Below are 23,499 nucleotides of genomic sequence, written 5' to 3' on the forward strand. Positions count from 1 at the left end.
CTTCTAGTCAAGGCTGTCAATCACTCCCTTCCTAAGTGTAGCCCCGCCTTCTTATGATAAAGCAGAGTTAAAGGGTTAAAAACGTATTTCTGGGGGGGGTGGTCAGTGGTCAGTGGTCAGTACAAACCAAAAGTGCTCCAAGGAAGGACAACCGGTGAACCAGCCTCACAACTTACAGGACTTAAAGGATCTGCTGCTGACATCTTGGGAGTTCCAGGTACCACAGGACAGCTCGACGGGTCGGAGCTATGTTGGTGGCGCGAGGAGGACCTACACATTCACATTTAGGGCATTTAGCAGACGCTCTTCTCCAGAGTGACTTACAGAAGGGCTTTGCTATTTACCCAAGAAAAACCTCAGCTAATCTTAGACTCTACTAAACACAAGTCAGTAAGGAGACCACTCTACTATTCGCCCAAGTCCTCTCAGAAGAGGAGGGTCTTCAGTCTGGGTTTGAGGACAGCGAGCGTTGGACTCTGCTGTTCGGACACCCAGGGGAAGTTCGTTCCACCACTTCGGTGCAGGACAGTAAAAAGCCTGGACGCTCATCTTCCGTGGATTTTGAGGGATGGCGGGTCGAGCCGAGCCGTACTTGAAGCTGGACGGGCTCTTGGTGCGGATCGGCTTTTGACCATTACCATCAAGTACGGAGGGGCTGGCTGGTCCAGTCTTGGCTTTGTAGGCCAGAGTCAAGGTTCTGAATCTGATGACCTGGGCAGCAGCTACAGGAAGCTACAGTGAAGAGAGAACACAGCAGTGGAGAGACATGGCTGAATTTACACACTACACATTATTAAGCAGATGGTTTTAATGTTATGGCTGATTGGTGTATGATATGGTGTATTATGTATTGTGGTGTGCTTTGGCCTAGTTGACCTCATGAACTCAGTACAAGGAGGTTCCTCCAGTTCTAAGCACATTTAAAAGGAAATATTTATTTTTCACCAACGTTTCTACCCCTGAGGGCGTGTTTATTCATTTATTACCAGAGTTTTAACACACGGTTTGTCGTCTTTCATAAAAGGAAGCAAACTGGGTTAGGATTTTGTCCACACCTTGGCCTAAGACACTTAATATGTCAATGGTTTTCAATGTTCCTGAACTTAGAAATCGCCAAAGTGAGGCGTTTACATAGCTAGAATGAATAAATCAGGTATCTGAGTTACTTTAAAAATTTAAGAGAAATTTTACTGGCTTGACATGAGTCACATGGCCGATTACGTCACATGATCGGAACAGAAAGGGCCTCGATGAAGCCACTATAGGGACAAAAAGAGCCCATTTCCCACCCCATGGGACCCCTTCTACCCATCAATACCAACACTCAATCCTTACTGAAGTGATTTAATATTATTTTCTCTTTATATTTCTTCAAGTATCAGTAAGGCATTCTACTTATTATGTCTTTAATATCCAGGGTATGCAGACTTTCCCGATGAAGAAATGCTGGTTGACACTTTCGAGACAGCACCTACATCACATTTGAGGTGTTGCACAGGGCTGATATGGCTAGGTTAAAGATGACCTATTCAGGACTGAGGTCGTTTCTCAGTGACAGAAGCCCAAAACAGCCCCCAACAAGTCCAAAAGTTGAAAATCAACCATCACTGATCGTTCAGGACCTCAGACGTGTACAGCAGACGCAGCCTCTGGGAGCTTATCTTGCTTACGTCCATCAAGTATTTCAGTCAACATGATTTAGACAGTTTTATCACTATGAAAGGTGAGGGTGTCATTCTGGCTCCTTTGGGTCACCAAAGTCTACAGGTGCACATTTCCTCTCAGATCAAGGGAGCCATTCAGTGTGAACACCAACACAGGGACCTGGTTATCTCCTCTGATCTTCCTCCTCATTCTTGGTCTTCCCCTCCTCTACCTCCAGATCCCTCCTTTCCTGGGTCTCCGGCTTACCCAGTTACGCCCGGCTGGGGATGGACGCTGGTTTACTCTCATAGCCGTATAGAAACGTCGCAACTATGACCAAAACTGCTCCTAGGAAGAAGATGCTGTAGAGAGAAGAAATCACACTGGTATCAGCATCAGTTCCCAAGCCACCCTGTTTACAGATAAGCCCGCACTCGTGGATCACCTGGATCAGGTGTGTGGTCTGTTTGGATTGGACATGACTCCGTACCTTGTGGGCTCGAAGTCCTGCAGCCAGAAGTAGGAAATGAGTGTGGACAGGATGATGGAGAGGGAGGTGGCAAACCCTTTAAGGATATTGTCTGCATACTTGATAACAGCAGCTATGACTAGGCCTCCCAGAGCCTGTGGAGGAACACACCCAGTTAGGTCTTTTGGTATGAAAATGCTGATCCTAAAACTTGGGGATTTTTGCTCCTCAGAATTCTCAGCCAACTAGACTCACCTGTAAGGAAACGACGGTCCAGGTGATGGAGTTGTAGCCCTGGAACATTCCATGCTCCCGAACTCGCTCTCCGTCGTACAGCAGCATTCCAAACAGGCCGAAAACCAGGCCGAACATGCCTTTAACACAAAGAGGAGACAATACACATCAGTGGAGCAGTGCTTCTTAATAACTAGGTACTCCACACAGTTATAAATAATAATAATAATAATAATAATAATAATAATAATAATCCATTTAGCATTAAGTAAACCTCTTGTTTAAATAACCACACACTCATCTTAAACCTTAAACAGTTAATGAAGTTTAGGACCGTATTTCTCAAACCCCAGTCCTAGAGGCCCACTGCCCTGCTCAGTGAAGCGACGTCCCGATCAAGGATATTTTTTTTTTTGCCCCCCGATCTGACCAGAGTACCCAAACATTTACTTTTAGCCCATCCGATCCTTTCTTTGTGTTCATCCAAATAATACAGTCCCACAATTTAGGTAACCTGTGCTGATCCACAGCAGTTAAATCACAGCACCAGTTTCTGTAATCAGACTAAATTCTAATCTGATCTACTTTGTTTGGAGCAACTTTTTAAACGACTGTTTTAAACTCTATAGTGTTTCATATCTTACAGTCCAGTCTGACTGACCCGCCCGACCATTCAGCTCCCAGCTCCTTTACAACTCTTCAGTTTAGAGTGATCAGACTGCAAAGACAGCAGTTATCATTGGTTTGATTAGTCCTGACCCTGCTCTGTAACTTTACGTGGTCTGACAGACACTCGGTGGCTGAGCTGCTCTCTGTGGTTCAATAATACCAGTCACAGCTGACGGAGGAAGATCTAGGAGGGAGGAAATTATAAAATTTCACCAGCTGACTTGTTGTTGGTGCAGTGGTGTCTCCTATTACATACAGAACCACGCTGGAGTTCAGTGAGCTCTCAGAACCTCCCATTCTTTCACTGATGTGTGGAAGAAAGGCAGACTGCAGGGCTAGGGGCTTGATTTTATATACCTGTGGTGATGGGGCTGGATGAGACTAAGAGGTGTGTCCCAATAATTATGTCCATATAGTGTAAGTCACTGATGAAACTCATTTTTTTTTGTTTTAAATCACAAACCACAAGGGTGTGCCAGTGAGCTCACACACACACACAGTTTGTACATATTTGCACTATGGTTCATTTATTCTCATTGAGGTGTGGCTAAGTGCTACTACAGCTCAACTGTGTGAAACCTTGCTTGCTCAACCATCAGTGAAATCCCATCCTCAGAGGGAGGGTATTAAATGTGCTCATATTAGGAAAGGCTTGTTGTGTCTAGACGTTAAACAGTGACGTGCTGCAACTTGAAGAAGAGTAAAAAGATTAAAAGTTGGGGAATCTTCACTTTATGCCAAATGTGTGGAAGCTACGCAACCGGTTCACTAAATGGATCTGATTAGAGGTGCAATAAGACTCTGCAGAAGAACCAGCAGGAGATCAATCACCTACTATAGTCAATTAATCAAGCTTCAACGGTTGTTTACGGACACTTTTTAGATTATAATACAGATTATAATCCAGATGTTCAAAGATGAGGAGCATCTCCTGGGCCTCAGCTCAGAGGAGATCAGCATTAGGTGCATGTTATGCACTCATTTTAGTTGAGATTTTAGTCTTCTGCTCTGAGGCAGAATAAGTGCGTCACACACTCAGATTAACTGCGAGAAACACCGGAGGAGCCGTTAACACTCCAATCACGCCTTTCATGATAAAAATACAGCAGACAGGAATAGCTCTCTCCGGCAACTTCGAGAAACAAGGATCAGAGGCTGAAACCATGCAGACTGAAACGATCTGTTAAAGGTACACATGTGCGGACAGCGGACCTTCTGCCCTCTCTTATACTGTAGCGTGAAATATCGATGTTCGGATGTATCGTGATACCAGGTTTTGCAGTAAACCTGGTAAAAAAAGTTTCTCAAAAACACAGTACTGATCTCAGACAGTGGTTCATTTAGAGTTGTACTTAAACCCCGACCACTAAATGGCAGTGTTGCACTCCGTCTGCAAATCCCACTATTCTAACTGAATAAAAAGTCACAACGTTTACTCAGATTTGATGCATACATGTCCAAATGTTTGCGGACACCTCTTCCAATGAGTGCACTCAGCTCCTTTTAGTTGCACCCTTTGTCCCGTAGAGAGGTATTAGCCAATAGGACTGAAGCCGATTAACATGAACCTGCTGGCACCACGCAGCCTAATGCCAGGTATGGGCTGGAGGGGAATAAAGCCCCCCAGCATTGAGCTGTGAAGCAGTAAAGGAACGGTGTTCTCTTGAATGATGGTGGAAGGGATGAGTTGGAGACTTAATGCTCTTGCTGCTAAATGCAATCATATCCTCACAGCAATGCTCCTCCAAAATCAAGTAGAAAGCCTTCCTGCCTGGACAGTTATTCCAACAAAAGCAGGATCAACTCTTTTTAATACCCTTGATTTTGGAAGAAACAATGACTAAGCAGGTGTCCCAATACTTTTTACAGTACGTTCTATATACTATGGGTTTTTCTTAAATGTCATTGTTGCTATATTTATATCATTAGAACAAAGCCATTCCATGTACAATACACATTACTGACCTAGCTGTATGTTCCTGACCCACACACTCTGCTTGGTCTCTTTGAGGATCTTCTCGAAGTAGACGCCGGCAAAGCCGCTGGAGCAGCAGGCCACCAGCACGGCCACCAGCCCCACAAACGGCGAGCCGGTCGTGGGCTGCTCCTTCTCAGGCGTGCCTGGGGAGTCAGTGGGCCACTGAACAACACACAACAAGCCATTTACATCATATGCAGTCAGCATTTACCATAAACCACACTAGCACATTAATAATGGAGCCTAATGTTCAGGGCAGTGATGTGCCATGGATCTTAATAACCAATAGAAAAGCGCTCATCTCAAACCTGCACTAGAGCCACTCCAGCCATCAAGATGAGCAAGGACAGCCACTGGTACAGGCCCAGCCTACGGCCCAACATGGAGACAGAGAAAAGGGCTGTGGTCAGGATCTTCAGCTGGTAGGTCACCTAAAAAGAGAGGGATGAGCACAGGAAAGTGAATTAAAGGCCAGAAAGGAAGGAAAAGAGGAGAGGATGACATCTGCTGTAGCTTGTATCATTGTAAACACGAGGATAGATGGATCAGGATGGTACAACAGAACGGACGGTTGGACAGGAGGACGGATGAGAATGCAGATCTATTGGTGAAAAACAGATATACGCCATATGGACAAAAGTATTGGGACATCTGCTTATTCACTATACTTCTAAAATCAGGTATTAAAAAAAATGATCCTGCTTTTGGTGGAGTAACTGTCTCTACTGTCCAGGGAAGAAGTCTTGCTACTACATTTTGGAGGAGCATTGCTGTGAGGATTTGATTGCATTCAGCGACAAGAGCGTCAGTGAGTTAATCCTCAACTCCCCTACTCATCCCAAAAGTAATGGATGGAGCACCACCACCACCAGCATCCCAGAGAGCACAGTTCTTCCACTGCTCCACAACTCAATGCTGGGGGGCTTTATACCCCTCTAGCCCACGCCTGGCTTTAGGCAGCATGGTGCCAATAGGTTCATGCTCATCTGCTCCAGATATTCTATTGGCAGACATGCCGTGTGTCAGCAATGGGTGCAACTATAATAGCCGAATTAGATTAGAATGCATTAATTAGAATGGGTGTCCACAAACATTTGGACACAGTGTATAGTGCAGATGGATTCATATAAAAACTGCCGTCCTTCTCTTACCTGGTATGTAGCTGCATCCAGATTGGACAGTGCTACGTACAGCAGGTTATTCTGCAGAGTGTAGATTCCTGAGGGAATGGCCAGTTTCAGCGTCTCTATGGGCTTGTGGAGGATCTCCTGCCTGAGGACGCTGCTGAGGGCACGGACGCTGTAACCTGCTCAGGAAGGACGGGGACAGGACAACACGTTGAGTTAGATATAGGCCTGCAATAAGCAAGCAGATCATATACTGGAAGAAGTCTGCATGACACTGCCTCGACGGCGCCCAAGAACAAGGCCATCAGTGAAACACAGCTCTCCAAGATAGCCAGCAAAGCTAACGGTGCTATCAGCGTCAACACAGCCACAACACTGCATTACTTAAGTGAAGACAAAGGAAAGGAGCATGATGCAAAGGTTTGGGCACCCTGTAACACTATATAGCCACATGTTTGTGGACACCTCTGACTTTCTGGAGCAGATAAATCGATTAGCACCATGCTGCCTAATAACGCCAGGCATAGGGCTAGAGCGGCATAAAGCCCCCCAGCATTGAGGAGCTGTGGAGCAGTGGAAGAACTGTGCTCTCTGGAATGATGGTGGTGGTGGTGCTTCATACAGTGCTTTTGGGATGTGTTGGGGATGATTATGAGGTGGGGTGGTGATCATCACCCAACATCCTGACCTCACTAACACTCTCGTCACTGATTCAATCAAATTCTCACGGCAATGCTCCTCCAAATTCTAGTGGAAAGCCTTTCTCCCTGAACAGTATAGAGAGTTACAATGTCACAAATGTCATATAATCAAATTGTGCAATTGGTGTTTTTGCTCCTGGGCTCCCCCTACAGCTGGGGAGTGTAATTCACTTTTACTCCACTGACATAAATAAGACTCGCGCTTTGAGCGCACCCTCATGGACAAGCTGAGACAAGCTCCAGAAGCAGCATCTAAAGGTAGAGAAGCATGTGGGCTGTAGAGGCAGTAGAGTAATACTACAGGATTTTACACTAATATGACTCTTTGGGTTCTGCAGCGTTACACAGCAACAGCAGCAGCAGCTCTGGAGAGAGGTTCTCCACCTGCAGCTCCACCACCAAACCTCCATATAGTGCAGTAGCAGCAGTGTTCCGGCCCGGAGTGGGAATGACGGAGACGCCGTTCTCCCCCCGTTACAGTCAGTAGAGCACCAACATGATCCTGTAGCTGCTGTTTTAAGGTAGAATTTCTGCCTTAACTTGGCCATAAATGTAATAAAAGGTGCCTAATCATGTAATACAGAGCCTTGGCTGTTTTTACAAATTAAATAATAATTTATAACATTAGGAATTTATTAAATTGTCATATTGATTACTTGTTACATTTTTGACTGCGTTAAGTGCAAAACTTATTTTTTTATATTAAAACCATTTCTGAGATTATCACCTCAGCAAGCCTTCATGCAAATCATGCAAATACTTCAGGGAAGTTCCCCCATGACTTACTGTGCTCTTTGCAAACGAGGCCAACGCAGGTGAGGATTTTCAGCAGCTCGGCCACCACCACTGCGGAGGAGGCCAGGTAGCGCGGCCCGTCGGACTGTAAGGTGCGCGAGTAGCGCATGGTCAGCACCAGGGAGGTGGTCTGGAACACCAGCACACCCAGGGACAGGTACTTCAGCCTGGCTGATGTCATGACTGGAGCAAGGCTGTGTGGGTACAGGAAGAATAAGGGTTATGTGAGTGGGACAACAAGCAAGTAACTAATGAAAGTAATTAGCTGTCCAATGGCTGACAAAGTTACTGTAGAACCAAAAGCACGTTCTACAGGCAAAAAGGGTTCTATGTGGTACTGAAAAAGAGGCTTTTGGGGACCCTTTTTGGAGCCATGATTCCATATAGAAGCATCCACAAAATGTTTTCCAGCAATGAGAAGAGCCCTGCTTTAACCAGGGAAAGCACGTTTAAGCATCCGAAAGGTTCCTCGAAGTGCCATGGTTCTAGATAGAACCCTTGAAGAGCCCATTATTTCCCCCTAAAGCATAATGCAAGACATAGCAAATGAGTTTTACTGGGTTTTTGATTAATGAAGACTTTTAATGTGTACAGTATACACTGTCATGTTTTTTTAAGAAATGGACAAAAGTATTGGGACACCTGCTCATGTATTGTTTATTCCAAAACCAAGGGTATTTCAGAGAGTTCACCCTGCTTTTGTTGGAGTGACTGTCTCTACTGTAGAGGTAGGAATGATTTCTAATAGATTTTGGAGAAGCACTGCTGTGAGGATTTGATTGCATTCAGCAACAAGTGTGTTAGTGTGGTCAGGATGTTGGATTATCACCACCCCACCTTATCATCCTCAACTCATTTCGAAAGTACTGGATGAAGTGCCACCACAATCATTCAGAGAGCACAGTTCTTCCACTGCTCCACAGCTCAATGCTGGGGGGGGCTTTATATCCCACTATAGCCCACACCTGGCATTAGGCAGCATGGTGCCAATATGTTCATCAGGTTTATCTGCTTCAGAGAGTCCTATTCTATTGGCAGTACTTCTCTACAGGGTCTAGACAAGCTGTGTGTGTGTGTGTGTCAGCAATGAGTGCAACTTAAAGTAGCAGAATGCAATCATTAAAAGGGGTGTCCACAAATATTTGGACATTTAGTGCATGTTAAAAACAAACAGTAATATAATATCCTGATGTAAGTAGTATACTCTACATTAGAATGGGTTTTAGGATAGGTTTCTGGTTCAAGGTTTGATCTCAACTTTTAATTTGTATTTTTTTATTATTAATACATATTAATTATTATTAATATTAATACAAATATTATTATACAGTGTGTGATAAACACCAACACCTGTCACTTTACTTAAAGTCCTTTTTTTTATTATTATCATGTGACTCAGCACAAATCGCAACACAAGCTAATCTTTAACCAATGCTGCATTTTTAATTGCAAGGACTTTTGCAATCATACCATGCAGCATTAACACAGCACTGGGTGAGAGGCTGTTTACCTGAGGACACTGTATAATAACCCACTATCAGCTTAAACTGCAATAAATATCAGGACACCAGACGAAGGCCACTGCACTCATGGTAAAGGCTGTGATGTGGCATGTCTTCTATATTACAGGAAGTGTGTGTGTGTGTGTGTGTGTGTGTGTGTGTATGAGTGAGTGTGTGTCAAGGCAGGGTCAATTCCAAAAGATTATCTGAATGGGTAACCTTCCTTTTGAGGCTTTTACAGGCCCAAGCGTACTTAACACCATAAGGCTGAATAACTATTCCGCTGAGCTGTAGGGGGTATAATAAGTGCTTAAAGAGGCTGCAAAAAGGGGAGAATATTTCGAACAGGAAGATATCTGAGCTTCAGACTATAGGTTCTAGACCCAACCAGTGCCCTACATGCTTTACAGTGAGATATACTGGGTTTGTCTATAAGTTCTAACCCCAGTTAATGCATGACATGCTCCATAGTTAAAATAAGGGGTCTAGCTTATAGGTTTAAGGCCCAAAAATGACACTACATGCTCAACTGGGGTATAATCAGGGCCATGGTTGTATGTTCTAGTCCCATATATTTTCAAAAGCAATATGAAATATTGGGGTCCAGGCCCAAGCGTACTTTAAACACTATAAAGGCTGAATAACTATTCCGCTAAGCTGTAGGGGGGATAATTGCTTAAAGAGGGTGCAGTCTTTTAGAAGCATCCTCAGGGCATGTAGGCCATTATGGAGGCTAACTGTCAAATGACCTCATTTTTAAGACAAAAGTCCTGTGGAATGAAGCTCAGAGACAAAATGGCAAAACTGTAACCGTGTCTCACTGCGGAAACACGAACAAGGGGGAAGAAGGAGGAACGGTTTTCCACTAACCTGTACGACCGGTTGGTGCAAACACACTTTCCCAGCAGCCTTCATTTCAGCATTTAAAATATTCTAACACTACCCCCCCCCCCCCCCCACACACACACACACACGGACATAATTAGCGCAGTACGTACACTTCACTACAGTACTTAACCCTTTAAAAAGATGCTACTGGATCATATTTGATACATATTTGAGACCTACGCAACATCAGTGTCATAATTAAACAAATAATTAATTCAAATAATAATAATAATAAAATAAATAATAAATAATGGATAACAGTTCTACTGAAGTTATCATTTAAATAAAAATATAAATAATAATAATAATAATAATAATAATAATATTTTTTGACCCAAGTACAGGATTTATGCACATTTGTAAATAATACAGAAGTCTGAGTAAAGCAGAAAATGTTAAAAGCGTGACAAGGGAGCCAATCCAACAGCACACCTCAGCACCGAAAGTACCCAGTTACACTAAAAACACCATTAGCTATTCACATTAAACCATTAAACCATTAAACCAGCCAAGGCTTTACTCACCTACATGAAAAGTAACTCAACGGTGATGTAACAGGACAACCGAGGCCCATCAATCCAGCCCCAAATCCACAAACCCGCTCACTAAGAAACCTTCCCTAACTACCGTAAGCCTGCATGGCTCTGAGGACGGCTCAGTAAGCCCAGGCCAGCAGGACAGGCCGTTCAACTAGGACCGTGTTCTGCGTTCACTCATCTCGAACTCCTTCCCAAACTCTGCAGATCAACGTCACCTGCTGTACCAACACACACAATGAGGCCGTGTCAAAGCACGGCTCAGAGACAAAGGACCAGGATGTAAACCTCCCACAGACGGGATCATGACGACACAGGTGACGTCCCTCGTTCTTCAGCAGCAGCCCACAAAGAGAACTTTGAGCATTTATTACACAACACCTGCTCCTGTAGCTGCTGCAGGCCAAGTCATGAACTCTTTGTTTGAACGTTGGGAGGCCACATAAGAGCTGTGCCAAAGGCCACACACACACACACACACACACACACACACACACACACACACACACACAGAGCAAACCGCCAAAGCCATCGGATATGAACAGAGGGCAGGTTTGAATGAAAAATGACAAGATTTACAAGACGAGACAAAAGTGATTAAGGGACAAAAGTATTGGGACACCTGCTAATTCATTCTTCGTTTCCTCATTGCATATTTAATGGGAAGATCTCTGTGGTTCTTCCTACTAAGCCTGTCGTCATAATTACATTATCAACTTCACGTAAAATATATGGACATGACCTCAATGATTTTTGCTGACCTCAACAGTCTACCACCTATTGTGTTTGCAGTGAGGAGAGCCCATTAACACTAATGAGCAGGAATGTTGACTGCTTAAAAACTGTGGTCTCATTTTATTTTGGGTTTAATAATTTAGGATGGGTCAACATTTTTTAGATTACAATTCCAATGTCTGAATATTTCATTTTATTCAATAATCAATAATTAGTGGCATGAAATAATCTACAGGATCTACCTGCAAACAAGGGAGAATATTTCGAACAGGAAGACTATAGGTTCTAGACCCAACGAGTGCCCTACATGCTCTACAGTGAGATATACTGGGTTTGTCTATAAGTTCTAACCCCAGTTAATGCATGACATGCTCCACAGTTAAAATAAGGGGTCTAGCTTATAGGTTTAAGGCCCAAAAACAACACTACATGCTCACCTGGGGCATATTCAGGGCCATGGTTGTATGTTCTAGTCCCATATATTGTCAAAAGCAATATGAAATATTGGGGTCCAGGCCCAAGCATACTGAATAACTATTTCGCTGAGCTGTAGGGGGTATAAGTGCTTAAAGAGGGTGCAAAAAGGGGAGAATATTTCGAACAGGAAGATATCTGAGCTTCAGACTATAGGTTCTAGACCCAATGAGTGCCCTACATGCTCTACAGTGAGATATACTGGGTTTGTCTATAAGTTCTAACCCCAGTTAATGCATGACATGCTCCATAGTTAAAATAAGGGGTCTAGCTTATAGGTTTAAGGCCCAAAAATGACACTACATGCTCACCTGGGGTATAATCAGGGCCATGGTTGTATGTTCTAGTCCCATATATTTTCAAAAGCGATATGAAAAATTGGGGTCCAGTCTATGGGTTCTACTAGTGCCCCACATATCTGTAAGATCTAAGGGTCTAGACTCGGTCTAGATAGTGGAGAACCTTTTGAAAAGGAAGATTAGCTTAGGTTCAGGTTATAGGTTCTAGACCCAGATAGTGCACTAGCTACATGTTTACATGATATTTATGACGGTCTAGAGTCTGCGGTCTCGATGGGTCACATATTTAGTTCCTGGAGGTCCAATCAGGAAGCATTTAGGGATGTAGTCAACACCATCTACCCTTAAAAGGGCACGATACGTCAAACAAAAAAGGAAGAAGCATTTGGGATTCAAGCCCATGACCCATAAGTGCATTACTCAGGGTCCTATAAGGAGGTGTTCAGGGCTCCTTATAGGACTATGGCTTTTTAGGGACCCTATGACTCATATAAGTCCAAAATGAGGCATTTGGAGCTCAGCCTAGGGCTTAAACCTGAGAAGGAGACACTTGAGGGTTTGCCTTTGACTTACCCTCAGAGCCCAGAGTCGCTGCTGATCCGGAAGAGAGCTGAACTCAATGGGCTGAGCAAACGAGGGGCACCAAAATATCAACAATAACAACTGAAATCTGAAGGATTGGGTCCATTCACCAGGCGCTCCGAGGGGCCGGAGAGTGAGGGGGGTCCTGGTTTAGTCTCTCGGGCTGCAGAGCTGAGTGAGGACCCTCCTGCTGGGGCTGCAGAGCTCGCTCAGTGAACCGGGCTTCAGCGCCTCACTGACCGCCTCCATGTCGGCTCTCTCTCTCTGGCGTTAGGCTCTGCTGAATCTGACCGCTGTCCGAAAACTGCAACTCTCCGCCTGCAGCTTTGCCATCTTGTGTGACTTCCTAGTGTTTTTCTGTTTCCTCATTCAGTCCGCCCCACTGGCGCCTCCTGCTGGCCTGGAGTCAGTTGTTCGCTTTCTGCTAGAGGAGGCCTGTGTCTGCCTTTACTCTGCAGTGTGTCCTGTGAGGGGGGGGGGGGGGGGGGGGGGGTAATAATAAAATAAAAATAAATGTAAAAATGAAATATAAAAAAAATTAAAATATTTGTTAAAAATATTTGATTATTATTTTTTGTAAAAAAAAATAGATATACACTTTTGAATATTTTCTAATATAAATAATTGTTATTTAAAACATATATAATTATATAATAAATATATAATAAAAATATTATATAATATATATACAATTTATATACAGTGGGGAGAACAAGTATTTGATACACTGCTGATTTTTCAGGTTTTCCCACTTGCAAAGCATGTAGAAGACTGTAATTTTTATCATAGGTACTCTTCAACTGTGAGTGATGGAATCTAAAACAAAAATCCAGAAAAATACATTGTATGATTTTTAAATAATTAATTTCCATTTTATTGTGGGAAATAAGTATTTGATCATCTATCAACCAGTAAGAATTTTGGCTCTCACAGACATGTTACTTCTTCTTTAAGAAGCCCTCCTGTTCTCCACTCATTACCTGTATTAACTGCACCTGTTTGAACTCGTTACCTGTATAAAAGACACCTGCCCACACACTCAATCAGTCAGACTCCAGCATCTCCACAATGCCCAAGACCAGAGAGCTTTGTAAGGACATCAGGGATAAAATTGTAGACCTGCACAAGGCTGGGATGGGCTACAGGACAATAGGCAAGCAGCTTGGTGAGAAGGCAACAACTGTTGGTGCAATTATTAGAAAATGGAAGAAATGCAAAATAACGGATAATCTCCCTCGGTCTGGGGCGCCATGCAAGATCTCACCTCGTGGAGCATCAATGATCTTGAGGAAGGTGAGGAATGAGCCCAGAATTACATGGCAGGACCTGGTCAATGACCTGAATAGAGCTGGGACCACAGTCTCAAAGAAAACAATCAGTAACACTCTACGCCATCAAGGATTAAAATCCTGCAGTGCACGCAAGGTGCCCTTCCTCAAGCCAACGCATGTCAAAGCCCGTCTGAAGTTTGCAAATGACCATCTGAATGATCCAGAGGAGGAATGGGAGAAGGTCATGTGGTCTGATGGGACAAAAATAGAACTTTTTGGTTTAAACTCCACTCGTCATGTTTGGAGGAAGAAGAATGATGAGTACAACCCCAAGAACACCATCCCAACCGTGAAGCATGGCGGTGGAAACATCATTCTTTGGGGATGCTTTTCTGCAAAGGGGACAGGACGACTGCACCGTATTGTGGGAAGGATGGATGGGGCCATGTATCGTGAGATTTTGGCCAACAACCTCCTTCCCTCAGTAAGAGCACTGAAGATGGGTCGTGGCTGGGTCTTCCAGCATGATAACGACCCAAAACACATAGCCAGGGCAACTAAAGAGTGGCTCCGTAGGAAACATCTTAAGGTCCTGGAGTGGCCTAGCCAGTCTCCAGACCTGAATCCAATAGAAAATCTTTGGAGGGAGCTTAAAGTCCGTGTGGCCCAGCGACAGCCACGAAACCTGAAGGCTCTGGAGGAGATCTGTATGGAGGAGTGGGCCAAAATCCCTGCTGCAGTGTGTGCAAACCTTGTCAAGAACTACAGGAAACGTCTCATCTCTGTAATTGCAAACAAAGGTTTCTGTACCAAATATTAGGTTTCTTTTTGTGGTGTATCAAATACTTATTTCCCTCAATAAAATGGAAATTAATTATTTAAAAATCATACAATGTATTTTTCTGGATTTTTGTTTTAGATTCCATCACTCACAGTTGAAGAGTACCTATGATAAAAATTACAGTCTTCTACATGCTTTGCAAGTGGGAAAACCTGAAAAATCAGCAGTGTATCAAATACTTGTTCTCCCCACTGTATATACACTTTTTAATAAATTCTAATATAAATAACATGATTTATATATTATTTCCATATTTTTATTATATATGTATTATATAATTTTCTATATATATTATTCTATATATATATATACACTTTTTAATAAATTCTAATATAAATAACATGATTTAGATATTATTTCCATTTTTTTTATTATATATGTATTATATAATTTAAATATATATACAATTTATATATATATACACTTTTTAATACATTCTAATATAAATAACATGATTTAGATATTATATATATTAATAATATTATATTATATTAAAATATATTTAAATATATATATATATATATATATATATATATATATAATTCTATAATAAATATATAAATCGTTTATGAAAAGACACTCTTGGGCAAAGTCAAGGTGTGGACCATGCAAAGGGGACAGTCCCTACTCTCAAACCAGAGGATCAAGCCTTTCAGGGAGTTAAACAAGCCTGTCAAAAACAGCAGATCTCCACGTGCAGGATATCCTCATGGGGAATAGCTCCAGCAATGTCTGCTAATCAGCTGGCATTATACAGAGGTATTCTTGATGCTGCTGGTGTTTATTTAATATTATGGCAGGTTTGCTGTAACTATCTCTAGATTTAATCATATTTATAATATCTAATAATCTAGTAAAATATTCTGCTGTGTTGTGCATTTGTTTTTTTTCTAGTTTTTTTCTATCTCCGGTGTCGACCTGAGGAGGATGGGTTCCTCTTTTAAGTCTTGGTGCCTCTTGACCCGAGGGAGCTTCTCCTTACCATACAAAGCATTTTTAAAATGCTTTGTAACAACAATCGTTGTGAAAAGCCTATATAAATACATTTAACTGAATTGAATATTAGACGTATGAAATGTTATTTAATAATTGATTCAATTAAATCACATTTCTTAAATATTGGATGAATACCTAACAGAATTGACTCTTTTATTATTACATGGGATTTTCATGCATATATTCAGAGTCATATTTGCGATTATTTAGTGTGGTATTAATGTGATGCTCGCCCCTGTTTATAACTTGATCGGTTAAGTGATTAAAATTAAAAATTAAGATTAAAAAGTGATTAAAAAGGTTTGACCTGATTAAATGCAGATTTGAGGCTCAGTCAAACTCAGAGAACAGATCAAATAAATACATTTTAAAAATCCAGATAAGATCATTCAGACTTTCATTAGGTAAAGAGGTCTGTCCAGGAATAAGGTGCCCTGAAAGGGGATGATTATGCATAAAAAACAACATTTAATTAGCATTATTAAGTTTCAGTGCTACTGTCCAAATATATATATATATATATATATATATATATATATTAATAATAATAACAGCAACCATAACCATTGATTATTGTATCTAATCTAATTGTGCAAATGTTCATGTTTAGACCTCATTTAAATCCAACAGTTGTTCTTTACATTGTATCCCAATTTTCATGATGAATGGACCCAATAGAAATGCTCCAAAATTCTGCAGAATAATTTTTTGTCCTTTTTGAGATACAAGGTCTTACATACGAAGGTAAATAAATTAGGACACCGTAAAATAATAGATCTGTAAAGCTTTGCCTTTATTGTGTATTTCATCTCTTAATTGCATCATTGGTGCGTTCGGCTTGTTTCTGCTTTGTACTTTATTCACAAAAAATCCTTCTAGGAACAACATGAACGGCTACATACTTCATATAGCAACAACGACATGGTGTGTATTAGGTGAACTGAGAAAAGAAGAACATTAAAAACCTATGTACAGAACTTGAAAAACAGCCTTGCATTATATTTAACACAGGAAAACATGCTGCTATTGGAGGCTTGTTTAGATATTAAAACAGCCTCTGAAAAGTCACCAATAATAATAATAATAATAAAAAATAAAAACATAAATGAACATATTAAGTGCCAAAAATGGGTGAAAAAAATGTGATATACAGTAAAAAAAAAAAAAAAAAGTTAGTGGATATTGCATATTGTCACCATATGAGCGACTGCAGAGGCTCCGTACACACTGGAGGAGCCAACCTACCAACACTACATTTGATTTTGGTAGAAAAAAAGCTAAACTTTTGGTTAGAAAAGTCAGTCATTTTGGTGTTCAGGCCATAGCTGAATGGCTATATTGTGGGGAAAAGGTGTAATCATTGTATGATTGTACCGATAGAATTTATAAAGCTCTGCTAAAAAAAAAAAAAAAGTAATAATATACAACAAAAAAACATTTTTTTTACATCACCAAACAGGAACAGTTCAAACAGGAGCATGTAACATATAGGCTGAACATAATCGAACAAAAAGGAAAATAATACATGACCATTAAAGATCAATGAAAACATGAAAAGATACAACTGACGAGAAAGTATTAATATAAAACCATGAACATGAGAAAATATATGCATATATATATATTTATGTATCAAATCAGCAATGGTTACACTATTCTGTAAAAGGCACTGGGAAGAAACTTTAACTATACCTTTAACTAATTCCAAGACTGCCAACATTCAAACATTCATTCATTCACTGCTTTAGTTTTTTTGTTTGTCCTAATTTGCATCTGTAACATGTCAAAGGCAACAGAATACTGAACTCAATTAACAGCCGGAACGTCAGCGGGGGCCGCCGAGCTAAAGATGAAATCGCTCCGACTTTACAACCATTCCTCCACCTTGGATGGCTTAAGCACCACAGATACACCTAATAATATAAAGACGTTTAAAAACAGAGGCCTCAAAAGTGCAACACTAACTCCAAGCTAATTTAGTCTTGTTTTTGTAACAGGATCTTGCAGGATCTTGCGATGCCTCTGCCTTTCAGTTTCACCAAGGCAAGCGCCACACGTGTGCAATGCTTCTGATCCTGGATCAGCCATCCATGCATGCATATATATATATATATACACAGTACTGTGCAGACGTTTTAGGCACTAATAAAAAAGCTATTTATCTGCTTAGTAAATCACTGATATTAGAATAAACATTAATAATAATAATAATAACACTTCTACAGAAAGTGGTGGAGGTTCTCCATCACTGTGTTCATCATTAGAACATCTCCAAAGTTCTCCTCTCTCATGGAGTCTAGTATTATTTAGAGTTCTCCTCAGATCAACACCTGGTTTGGTGGTAAATCAGGGCTTAATGATGGTAAATCAGGTGAGCTGCTGCTGCTGCTGCTGTTGCTGCTGATGGAGTTGCACACATCCTCCACGCTGTGCTGGCTGGACTGGGGGGCGTCCAGGAGAAACCTGGAGGAACCGAGCTCTGTTCTTCAGACTAGCTCACCGACAAGATCTCACTACTTTCTTTCTTCAGAATGAGAAGCTCTTGTTTCTCCTTTTTACTGGATTTATGTTCAGCTGCATCTGTTCTGATGAGATCTGGAGCTTCTACAGGAAAAACTCTCTCACTGCTGAGAGATATGCTCCTAAATAATGTGATTAGGTGTTTAAAACATCTGCACAGGACTGTATTACACACACACACACATATATATATATATATATATATAGTTGATGTCCTCCAAAAACCTTTTATTTAGCTTTTTTTTTTTTTTTTTACTTTTTTGAAGTATCCAAATTTCATGATGAATGGGCCAATAGAAATGCTTTAAAATTACTTCCATTCAAAGTTAAGAAGGTTTTTTTTGCTTCTCCTGTAAAGTTGCTGCTTTGGATACATTTTTTTGTGGCAGAAATATATATATATATATATTTGATTAGCCTTGCTGTAAAAGCCACAGTATCTGTACCTGTCGTACCACCAATGTGAAACCAACTGCCATACTTTGCAGGCAAGGACATCATGGTTTAAATACCATCATTTACCTCGAGTGAATCAAGCAGACAACTGATCATCTGATCAGCTCCATGCTCCATTACGTACCACAGACAAAACCAGAGGCTTTGTGGCAGAAGCAGAAACTCCAGCTCATCATTACTGCTGTACCGGGAACTAAACAGCTGTGAAGAAGTTCAAAAGTGGCCGAAGATACAGGACGTCACTGCAACATCAACATGTGAAGGTGATCTAGTCTAGCTCAGAATCGTACAAAACAGAGGCCGAGAGCATTAGAAAGTGGGCGTGTCGGCATGTGTGCGTACCACAAGACCAGTTGAGCACACGTCCACATGGGTGTAGGCAAGGCACAGGCAACTTCATGATGAACACAATGAAACACTCCATTAACTCCATTAACACAGAACTACAAGGCAGTTTCAGCTCAGGGAAGACAGCTTTGACATGTGACCCAATGGTTAGTTAAGTACCTCCTCTGGATGTAGGCCTTGGGCAGTAAGAACAGTAAGACAAAGAAGCGACAGGTTCATCAGATTTCCTTCAAAGTTTAAAAGGAGTGGGTTCAAAAACCTCGCTCAGATTTCTCCCACAAGGTGGGATCGCCATTACAGACGCAGCCAAGTCCAGCTTCTTGTGTCGTCATTAATGATTGTCCACAGGTGACGCAGCCGAGTGTCCCAGACGGCTGATTCGTTTCTCGAACTTTTTTCTCGAAGTTTGTCCAATTCCGACTAATATCTAGCAGGTTTCTCACGAGAAAGCTTCATTCTCGGGGTCGCTGCAGGTTTGATGATGTGAGGGTTCTAGGGGCTAAAATATCGGGGAGGGTGCAGGTTGCATACAAAAGCCGCAGCCGACGGCGTGCATAGTGTAAAAAAGAACATCGAGGGACTGAAAAAAAGGTTGGCTGCCGTTAAGACAGAGCATCGAGCAGTCCTTACATGTTAGCTCCTTACGACCAGAACAACTGCGTAGCTGCGTAGTGGTTCTCGCTCCAGGTCCTGGAGCACCTCTGTCCTGCATATTCAGGAGTTCTGGAACCTGCTCCAATACTACATCTGATTGACTATACTAATCCACATCCTAGGCCCTGCTCGCACTGCAAAAGAGGACATGACTAGATTACCACATGCAGACAGATCGTTCTTCTGCAGTGCAGAGAATACTTAAAGCTTTGCAGGACAGCACAGAACCTCTGTGTAACAGCAGGGAAACCATGAATGACATGCAGGGTAGGGGAACTCCAGGACCGGGACTGGGACCAACTTGGCATGTTTGATCCACCAGACAGGGCTGAGTGGAAACTGGCAGACTGTGGTGAACAGTTCTACGCGTACACACTGCTGCAAGACTGGGCTGGCTGCTGCTGCTGCTGTTGCTGCTGCTGCTGCTGTTGTTGCTGCTGCTGCTGCTGCTGCTGCTGCTGCGATGTCTGCGGTGCTGGAGGCTGCAGCAGGGGTGCTTGTTCAGGAATGTGTGTATGGTGACGGTGCGGGAGTGTGTGTGGGTTTCCGAGCGGAGTGGGGCTGGTGGTGACGTCGGACCAGTCTGAGTTGGAGTGAGGGGAGGAAGAGGACCACGGGTCCGGAGATTCGGGTGACGGGGTGAGGTAGGGGTGCTCGTTGGCTGGCTGGGCGGGATGACCTGGGGTGCCCTCAGAGTTGTGGGTGGCGTAGCTGTGCTGGGAGGGCGGCGTTGGATACTTATCCACAGGGCTTTGTAGCGCCTGGTAGGGCGTCACCTGTTGCCGCACCTGGGATTCGGCCAGGCTGTGAGTGTGCGGGAGGGCGTGGGCATGAACGTGATTGTGGGCGTGGCCATGCGGATGGGGCAGTGAATGCTGCATGCCGTGCTGTAGCCCCACCTCTGGCATGGGGTACATCATCCCCTGGCTACAGTGCATGTGTGCAGCCTGCTGGCCATGGCTCTGGCCCTGGCTTTGCCCTGGAGCTTGCACCTGCAGCGTCGCCTGCTGCTGGCCAGACTTCAGAATGCCTCCCTGGCCTCCTCCAGCCGTCATCATCTGAAAGGTGACGATGGGTGGGAGCTGCTCTCGGCTCATGGTGACGTTCATAGGCGTGAGCATGCTGGAGCCGTGGTGCTGCTGCAAGCCAGTGTGCCCCGGCGCCATCTGGTGGGGGAGCATGTGACTGAACATGTGACTACTGTAGCCATGCTTTGCCACGCCAACCCAGCCTTGTTGCTGGCCCAGCATGTGGCTGACTGGGGGCAACAAGGGGCGGGTTGAAGGGCTGGCCATCAGTGGGGGTGAAGTAGCGGCATTGGAACCACCTGCGGGGTCCACAGTGTACGAATGCGGAGACTCCAAAGAATCCACAGGCGACATTGTCACAGAACTCTCTGAAAGACCACCGGCACCACCTGCTGCTTTGGTGCCATTAGTGCTTCCGGCTGCGGTGGTCGATGCTACATTGCCACCCGTAGCGGCCATTCCAGGCGCCTCCCCTCCTGCTGGCTTCTTCCTCCGCTTGGCCTTCATGTCCTTGAGGTCCTTTGCTCCACCTCCTCCACCATTAGGCCCGCCCACCTTGCCTCCGCCACGCCGGTTCTTCTTGCCCTGCGGCCCCTGCCGCATGTTGATGAACCCGGTTCCATTGCTGCCACAGACCATGGAGGGGTGGCCTCCTCCTCCATTACCCATGTGGTTGGGCCCGGAGTGGGGGCTGTGCACCAGGTTGTACTGGTCGAGCAGGCGGACGATGTCGTGGTGCATGCGTTCCTGAGCCGTGTCTCGTGGTAGCCGGTCCAGGTGGTCGGTGATGTCTCGGTTGGAGTAGTGGTCCAGAAGGACCTGAGCTGCCTCGAAACTGCCTTCTCTTGCAGCCAGGAACAGTGGGGTCTCCTCCTACAGAACAAAAGTGGATTAACCCTTTAGAAAGAACCTTAAAACCTCATTTACAGTGATTTTACACTTTTACTGCACATTGTGCCATACAACAACGGCCCTTAACTGTGGTAAAATCACAGTAAGGCGTGGCCTCTTGTGGTTTTTTTAACTTTGTGACTTTATTTTGCCAAGAAAATAATTTTTTTTAATTATATAGCTCATTATTAATATATATTATTTGATTTTAGGGACAGATTATTGTTCAAGAAACGTATATAACAACTTATAGCCTATCTATTTTTTTATTTGAGCCTTAAACACACCTGTACCAGTTAGACTGAATATACAGACCTCAGATTGCTCTTTAATTGTTAAATGTTTTTTTACAATGCCTGAATGATGCTCTTGTTCCATACAGGCTTTTATGAATTTTCTGAACATAATTGAGATGACCCATACAGGCAATTCCAAAAAATAAAAAATCTACCACATTATCAGCACAAACTAAACACTGTGTTATTTAATGAATGCTATTTTTTATAGCTATTCAGTTTCCATTAAAACAATAAGCAAGCTGTTTACCTTGTTGTCCTGCATGTCTCGGTTGGCTCCGTTCTTCAGCAACACGAGTGTGGCCTCCACATTGTTGACAGCAGCAGCCCAGTGCAAAGCAGACTTACCTGGACAGAAAAAGAAAAGACAGGTGAGTGATGAGCAAAGTACCACAACTGCGTGCAGATCACTGCAGAAAATCCCCGATTGGTAGTGGTTTGATCATGTTTAGGGCAGATTTGACTAATGAGTGTCCATACAGTGGTCTCCAGCCCTCAAGACTTTGGATGCAACCCTAATCCATCCCACCTAATCCAACACATTACTGCCTTTAGAGGTGTTTGTTGGGGTTCAGTAGGTTGTGGGTTGAGATTTGGGTTAGTGCTGAATTCTGCAGGAAGGTAGCTCTCCAGGAGGAGGTTTGGAGACCACTGGTGTAGGTAGAGACTAGTCTATATGAATGTACATACCCAATTCATCCATTACAAGATAATTACTATGCCAAGGCCTCTTTTGCACAAAGCATGTTTATTTATTTATTCAGTTGTTCTTTATATTGCATCAGAATTTTATGATAAATGGACCAATAAAAATGCTCCACAATGACATGGAATAAAATATTTTACATTGGCTTCCATTGAAGTTTTCATTTTGGAGATACGTGTTTTTTGCATGGCAGTGACGATATGCATGCATTTGTTTATTTGTGTTTATGTCTCACCATGATCATCCACAGCATTGACATCTGCATGACAGTGCACCAGCTCCTCCACCATACCCTCCACAGCCAGTCTGGCTGCCAGGATGAGGGGAGTAGTACCATCATTCATCCGGGAGTCCAGCTCAGTGGCACGGTTACGGATCAGGATCTGAAAAACACAAAAAGGTAGAAAAAACAGGTCAAGTACTGATGTTGGATGATCAGTTAATAACAATACACCAACTCATCCCAAAGGTATTGGACTCGTGGACTTCCATCACCCTAAATAACCTGGTTCAAATACTCCGAAGACCAATGCTGGGGGGACGGGGGGGCGGGGAGGGGGGTTATGTGCTTGGCACTGGCTGGGCCTGGTCACTTTAGGCTAATATGACCTCCATTATCAGCTATACACACCTTCAAACTACTATCTGCATCATCCTTATGTACAAAAACAAGAATTTACAACATATGGACATAAGTATTGGGACACCAGCTTCCTTGTTTTTTCCTAAATCTTATCCTGCTTTTGTTGAAATAACTGTCAATACTGCCCAGGGAGGAAGGCTTTCTACTAGGTTTTAAAGGAGCATTGCTGTAAGGATTTGCTTGCATTCAGCAACAAGAGCATTAGTAAGGTCAGGG

The 23,499-nt window shown here is 43.0% G+C and overlaps 2 protein-coding genes across 4 annotated transcripts in view; both read right to left on the reverse strand.

Annotated features, from left to right (window-relative positions):
- Window positions 1-950: 950 nt before the first annotated feature.
- On the reverse strand, window positions 951-12,985 carry slc35a3a (solute carrier family 35 member A3a). 3 transcript variants are annotated; one of them, XM_072681357.1, is made up of 8 exons: window positions 12,625-12,985; window positions 7,609-7,811; window positions 6,146-6,300; window positions 5,303-5,425; window positions 4,982-5,156; window positions 2,369-2,487; window positions 2,135-2,268; window positions 951-2,006 (listed from the first exon to the last, which is right to left on the reverse strand). In XM_072681357.1, exons 2-8 carry the CDS (start codon window positions 7,796-7,798, stop codon window positions 1,916-1,918), a joined length of 987 nt encoding a protein of 328 aa, XP_072537458.1. In that variant the 5' UTR covers window positions 7,799-7,811; window positions 12,625-12,985; the 3' UTR covers window positions 951-1,915. The 3 variants fall into 3 exon arrangements, with proteins under 3 accessions (XP_072537458.1, XP_072537457.1, XP_072537459.1); XM_072681356.1 differs by lacking the exon at window positions 12,625-12,985 and adding an exon at window positions 10,532-10,789; XM_072681358.1 differs by lacking the exon at window positions 12,625-12,985 and adding an exon at window positions 10,536-10,585.
- A 3,525-nt stretch (window positions 12,986-16,510) lies between these two features.
- Window positions 16,511-23,499, reverse strand: part of notch2 (notch receptor 2) — an 88,775-nt gene continuing 81,786 nt past the window's right edge. The window contains 4 exon segments of the mRNA XM_072681359.1: window positions 16,511-20,261; window positions 20,263-21,620; window positions 22,185-22,282; window positions 22,876-23,023. Of these exon segments, the coding sequence (XP_072537460.1) occupies window positions 19,877-20,261; window positions 20,263-21,620; window positions 22,185-22,282; window positions 22,876-23,023 (1,989 nt within the window). The 3' untranslated portion in view covers window positions 16,511-19,876.

This window comes from Salminus brasiliensis, chromosome 6, assembly GCF_030463535.1.
Source record: "Salminus brasiliensis chromosome 6, fSalBra1.hap2, whole genome shotgun sequence".
NCBI classification, from domain to species: Eukaryota; Metazoa; Chordata; class Actinopteri; order Characiformes; family Bryconidae; genus Salminus; species Salminus brasiliensis.

Coding starts and splice junctions, on each gene's coding strand:
- slc35a3a (XM_072681356.1), bottom strand. CDS start 10,581: ATGGGCCTCGGTTGTCCTGTTACATCACCGTTGAGTTACTTTTCATGT. Junction 5,426..6,145: donor TGGATGCAGCTACATACCAG/GTAAGAGAAGGA, acceptor CTCTCTTTTTAG/GTGACCTACCAGCTGAAGAT. Junction 2,007..2,134: donor CAGGACTTCGAGCCCACAAG/GTACGGAGTCAT, acceptor TTCTCTCTACAG/CATCTTCTTCCTAGGAGCAG.